Source organism: Triticum aestivum, chromosome 2A (assembly GCF_018294505.1).
Source record: "Triticum aestivum cultivar Chinese Spring chromosome 2A, IWGSC CS RefSeq v2.1, whole genome shotgun sequence".
Classification (NCBI taxonomy): domain Eukaryota; kingdom Viridiplantae; phylum Streptophyta; class Magnoliopsida; order Poales; family Poaceae; genus Triticum; species Triticum aestivum.
Window position 1 is genome coordinate 495230010 of NC_057797.1, and position 6377 is coordinate 495236386.

Consider the following 6377-nt stretch of genomic DNA (forward strand, 5'->3'; position numbering starts at 1 on the left):
ACACTAAATTAATATTATTATTTTTGGCGGACACGGTACGAGGGATTATGTATGATGGTTAGTGATGGGTGGACAGTTGTCATGGATGAGTCGACGTGGCTGCGTCAGCTAGGCAGGCACACGTGTGTGCGACAGAGTTTTTGTTAACACGTACAACAGGTTGTTTGGATATTGCCCTAAACATTGTCGTGTTGACCTCTGTGCCTCGCATGTAATTCTATCTTTCTATGTCTTGTAGAGATAGTGCGCAAGTATCTAGGTACACATGCGGAAATTCGTTGGTGCTCTCGAGCGCGCTCTCCTGCCCGCGAAAATATTTTTTGAAATGTCAAAAAAAATCCAACAAAAAGTCTATGTATTCTTTGCCACATCCAAATGCTACATACAAATTTATAGGCAAAAAGATTAAACATTTTGGTCTGTGAATAAACCCCAAAAAAACACCAAATGTTATTCCAAAATGTCACCTTAAATTTGCTTTTTTCACCGGCGAAACAACGCTGCTTCGTTTCACATGAAAATTTTTAAGAATGCTTGCGACACTAACATGAACATCTACTAAAAAGTTTCAGATTTTTTTAAAAACATTTACTATGTATTTTTTTGTTTACTATTCACGCAAGAGCGCCCGCTTCCGGAAGCCGAAACGCCATTCTCGGTACACATGGGCTTAGAGAGGCCTTAGGTAGTTCTGGTACACTATGTGATGTGTAACTTTATGATTTAGACTGTGTGGGTACTTTGGTTTTTGGTAATTGAGTGAGTAGTTACCGGCATGGCTGCTGACATGGAGCCCGGCGGAGAGTCCCCCTATTTTGCGCTAGTTTTCATGCAAACACCTCAAGCGGTCTTACATGGGTTGGTTGTGGGCACTATCATTCAGACTGTAAATTTTTTATATTTCAAATTCTTTTGTTTAAGAAGGTTTCCAAAATGTTGTCAAAATTTAGTTTTAAGAAAGGAAAAACTATGTTGAGGAAAATAATATATTATTTGTGTACGTTGATAAAAAATGTTCATGTAAATAAAAATAAATTTTTTGTAACAAAGTCAAGAAATATTTATATACTGAAAAATATATTTTTGTCTTAAAAGTTGACGTATTTTTTTATAAAAAGCATACATTTTCAATAGTGCTGCTTCCGTCTGGGTTTATTAGTCTCGATCGTATTTTGGATTAAAGTTTGACCACATATTTGACTAGAAACTTTTAATGCATATCACCAAAAATTATATTTTTGGATTCATATTTGAGTGTAGTTTTCACTGATATTTTTTTCTATGCATAACTTATATTTTATTAGTTAAAATGATGATAAATAAGAGAGGGACTAGTAAATCAGGACGGATGTAGTAGCACATATGTGTGTAAATATATATCTCATCTACCCTGGGAAATGTATAAAATAAATAAATAACAAAACACAGATCAAGAGAAAGTAAAAAGCCAAAACTTCTGATAAAATGAAAGAAGGTAAATAATAAAAGGAAGAAAAATTGAAAAGTGAAAACAATGGAAGTGAAAAAAAAATCTGGCAATGCAACCCTACAAGGCAGGGAGCCAAGAGCAGCAAATGGCCTCACCGAACTCGTAGCTAGCCCCATATAAACTATGTAGGGATGCCCAGTAATTGCCGTGTGACCCAAACAGCCATTTGCGCGCTCACCAAGAACCTTTTTTTTATGATCTGCTTTATCTGTTTTGAATTATAAGATGTTCTAATTCCGAAATAATTGTCGCTGGCGAATTCTAGTGCAAGTTCAGGCACGTTACGAAATTAACGTAGTTTCCCTTTTTACCCCCGCGTCACCCACAACGCTCACTCCACTCACCCTCTCTTCTTCCTGTCACCCTCGCTCTCGTCGCCCTCTCTTCTCCCCACCACCTCGCCGGTCACCACCTCGCCCACCTCGCCAGCCACCATCTCTCCCCGTCGCCGCCATCCACTCGCACCCCGCTCCACTCACACCCCACATCCAGGGTCAAGCTTTGATGCACCTGCTCTGGATCTGGCGATGGAGGCGGTGGATGCGGGAGATGGGGACGAGGCCGTCGCGGTGGTGTGCCTGGACCACATCCTCAAGCACGCCGGTGGCGCCACGGAGGAGGCCGAGCGCATCCGCCGCTGCCACAACGCCGACGGCGCCATGGAGTACTGGCTCGAGCCGGATGAGCTCGCGGCCCTGCGCCGGGAGGTCGGCGCCGACCCGTACTGGGTGCCGCCAGGGTGGAAGCGCGGAGACCCCGTGTCCGCTGACGGCTACGCGCTCAACGTAAAGATGCAGGTGGAGGAGCTCAGCAAGGAGCTCGCCGGAGTAAAAAGGTCTCTTTTTCCCCCTTCTCCTGTCATCTTCTCTTGCTCTGCTTGCTTGCTTGGAGCAGTAGACCTTGTAGGCATTTGTGCAAGCAGTAGCACACAGATTTGTGCAAGATTGCTGCTCTTCCCTTCTCTTCTTGTTTTTGGAGCAAGCAACAGCAGGCGGATTTGTGCAAGTAGACTTCAACAAATAGATTGGAGCAGACAGGTTTAGCAGGCAAATTGTTTGGTGCTTGCTTGCTTTAGACAAACAGTTTTAGCACACATGCTTTGCATTGCAGACAAACAGGTTGTGCAAGAACACCCCAAAAGCAAGTAGACCTGCTTGCAGTAGCTCTTAGGTGAATTTTAGGTGAAGTATAGACCGGTTCAAATCCTTTTAAAATTTTGCAGTACTGCCTACTGATTGTGCTGAATTTTGAAGTGCAGACAAAGCAAGCAAAAATCAACTGAAGATTAACTGCAGTAGTTCTTGTAGTAGTCGGATTGAGTAGTTCTTGCAGTAGTCGGATTCAGTAGCCGGAGTACTTGCAGTAGTTCTTTCAACACCATCAGAACAGTAATCGCACCATCCAGCTCAACACATTCAGTCCAAATTGCAGAAGAGTACTGTAATTTAAGCGTAGGATCAACGAAAGAGTACTGTGATACACATGCCCAATTTTCTGTCTGGCATAATTATACACATGGGCAAGCCCAATTAATCAGCAACAATCATTTCAGTTAATTTTCAGTTAATTTTGGGCGTGTGCTGTACAAGGAATGGGCATGACCAAGTGATCAAATGGAAGATCAAGAAGTAAATATCACAGGTAATTTTCAGTAAGTCCCTAAAATGGAACAGACATAAATAGGCTACTTCTCTGTTCATGTCCAACTGAACTTTTCTGCAAGTTTGCATTTTTATGAATGTAACCACCAGTAGTTTTATTTATGCATCTCAAAAGAAATCTTGGATATGCAAATTGTGTCTGGCTTTCTGCTCCTTCTATTAATTTTTGACTACAACTGTCAGTGAATGTTAACCTCGGATTACAAGCAATTTATGCACCAATTCAGTTATATGCACTTACTCCTGTACTGATGTTCACATTTCATCCCACAAACTACTGTAATTTCAGTGAGAGTATTGTGTGTTTTCTCATGTTGTTCATCATGGAGTATTGTTCATACTACTGTTGTTCATCAAACTATTGTGTGTTTCCTCATCAAACAATTGTTCATACTACTCCTGTTCAATCAAGATGTTTCCAAAATTACAGGAAATTCACATTTATACTCCTTGAAATCTGTGAAGATTGATTGATTGAAGAGTACTTTGAAATCTGTGATCTGTTGAAGATTCATTACACAGTAGAGTAATTACACACAGTACTCTGAAATCTCATTAAGCCTTTCTTTGATTGAAATCCAGGAGCAGAAAGGAGCAGCGAGCAGCGGCGGCTGACCTCGAGCTCTCGATTGGAGTGGAGGGAGGCGGCCGACGAGGGATCTGCGGCCAGCGGGGAAGGATCCTGAGCTGCGGCGGAGCAGCCAGCCGATGGGGAAAGGCGGCCGCCGACGAGGGAGCTCCGGACCGCGGCGAGGCAGCTTCCGATCGCGGCGGGGAAGGGCGACCAAAGAGGGGATCTGGCTCTCGATTGGAGCAGCGCAGGCAACCTCCGGGGAAGGACGCCGGAGATGCGGACGGCGGAGGAGCCTGGCGAAGGGAAGGAGCGACGGAGAAAGACGACGACCCGAGCGATTTCAAAGCAGGGGCAGTTTTGTAATTTCACTAGTTTTCACCTGGTCGGAAAAGACACCCCAGCGACAATTATTTCGGAACGGAGGGAGTATTTGTTCACTTATTTCAGTAGGTATGTAGTTTATAGTATTAAAATATACAAAACATCTTATAATTTGAAACGGAGGGAGTATATGAGAGATTTATAACCGTGAGTGCACGCATGCAAAAGGACTGCACTAACACAGATCAATTAAGTAACACAATTATTCCTTGGCCTTGTCTCCGTTTTATCAAATAAAAAATACAAAATAGTTAAGTCTTTTCATCAATATATGTCGTTGCCTCCCTTTCGGTGCAGGAAGCATGACCCTATCCATTCGCACTCATTTTCTTAAAATAAAAGGGCACTATATGTTGTGGTGGTCTCACGAGCCCTATCTTCTCTGACCATGACATAACACTGCCCTTAAGCTTGTGTAAGGATGATGACTTGCTGATGCCATTTTGTTTACCGGCTAAACGGCATGGACTGTTGCCACAAATTTTCTAACATGAGCAAATACTCTTTCAGTCATTTTTTCTTTTGAACAAAAACTCGCAGAACAAACGTTCTAATACTCTTTCAGTCTCTATTCAGAAACCACAAAATTTCATTTTCTACCACAACTATATGTATCATATTTAGTCTGTCTTAGTTTACAAGAACATAATAGCTGCAAAATTTTATTACCGGGGAGGGGAGTGTTTTGTTCTCTGTGGGCAAGGGCAGTTCGACCCAGAGTGCAAAACCAACGTTTTGTTGGATGATAGGTACACCTGAGGCCCACAGGTAAAGAACTAAAAGGGGACGAATGCTCAATAGTGGCTTCCTTTTTGTTTTCTTGCATTATGCTTTGAATTGGTTCTTCGTTGCCTGATCGCTTTGGATCAGCTAAGATATACAAAAATGATGCCATATTGTTAAATATGGTATTTATTCCCTACCCCAAAATGGAAATTCCTATGGGATTTCTTTTTCCGACTTTGACTTGTAGCTTTCTTTCAATTTTTTAACCTAGGTTGCACCCCGAACTTGCTATTTTGGACAATTGCTGCCTTTTCAACATGTTTTAGCTGGTTCACTATGGGCCTATAGTCACCAAGTATTCGCACTAACGAGGAGCCGAGTAACCATCAATGGTAGAATAAGATGACATAGATTTAGCAGGAAAATTCACCACAGACGACCCCAATTTAGACCGGTCGTGATGATATTGTTCCTATGAGGGGCAGCTACTACTCATGGGTTGAATGTTACAAGAACACTTGTGTTGAATTGACCCAAATTGTATGTTACATTACAAGATGCTTTCCTCACAAGTCTATAGTTTATAACAAAGAGAAAGTTAATGTATGCATAATTTCTTAGACCATAAGAGTATCAAGTCACTTCATACTAGACGATGCACTTTGGGATCGTTCTAACGTAAAACGTAAGAGGGTGACCATAACGGGAACTTTCAGGTACACCGGAAATGCATGACAAGGGACTAGATACTCAAGACTAGAATTTGCTCCTTTGATGATGAAGAGATATTCTTAGGGTCCTCTGGGTGTAACAATATCCATCATTGTCTGGCCAGACACAACATGACTTGCTCGCGGAGATGCCAAAACATGGGAACGAGGAAAGAGAACAAAACCGGTAACGAGGAAACTGGCGTAGTGATCATGTGCTGATTCACGGGGATGCCGATATATCTCACCACGGGCTTTTGTAAATAATCAGGAAGCAAAAGTAATAGCATACGGTAGCTACAGGTTCACTAGATAATCATTTCTGTGGGTATAGGGGTCAATATGGATGCTCATCATTCTGTTGTTGATCATTGAACGGAAGGTGTTCCGGTCATGTCTATATTTCACTGAACCTACAGGGCCATGTTGAAAGAACATGCGGTGCCCCCATGTTTGGTTTTGGTAATTGATGGCAATCTCTATGGACTAATGGTTGCCTTGAGTTATATCTGAAGGTTTTGTCCATAGGCTTTTCTTGAAGTCCATGTGTTGGTTTCAAGGAGTTTATGAGTTGACCAAGGTGTTATTAAGGAATTATCCAAAGATTGGTCATGTGAGTGTTGAGCTTATTGCAAGCATGTCTTGAAGAATAAGATTGTGTGATCATTCATGTCCACCTTCAAGACATCATCCAAATGAAGAGAGTTGGAAAGATTCAACACACAAAGCGCACAAGATGTACCGAGGGATCAAGTGATCCCATGGTGTGGTAAGCATTGTCCATTACGCTTTGTGTGCTAACCCATGGTCTTCGTGAGAGTTCTTTGTGGGGTTAG

General features: G+C 42.2%; 1 protein-coding gene across 1 annotated transcript; it reads left to right on the forward strand.

Moving 5' to 3' along the window:
- The first annotated feature begins 1681 nt into the window (after positions 1-1681).
- Positions 1682-4223, forward strand: LOC123189094 (uncharacterized). Its single transcript, XM_044601424.1, has 2 exons — positions 1682-2324; positions 3733-4223. The coding sequence occupies exons 1-2, from the start codon at positions 2017-2019 to the stop codon at positions 4085-4087; spliced, it is 663 nt and encodes a 220-aa protein (XP_044457359.1). The 5' UTR covers positions 1682-2016; the 3' UTR covers positions 4088-4223.
- Positions 4224-6377: the final 2154 nt, after the last annotated feature.

What these genes read in the sequence shown, in the direction of transcription:
- LOC123189094 (XM_044601424.1), top strand. Translation starts at nt 2,017, where the DNA reads ATGGAGGCGGTGGATGCGGGAGATGGGGACGAGGCCGTCGCGGTGGTG. An exon ending in GAGCTCGCCGGAGTAAAAAG is followed by an intron (nt 2,325 to 3,732) that starts GTCTCTTTTTCC and finishes ATTGAAATCCAG; the next exon opens with GAGCAGAAAGGAGCAGCGAG.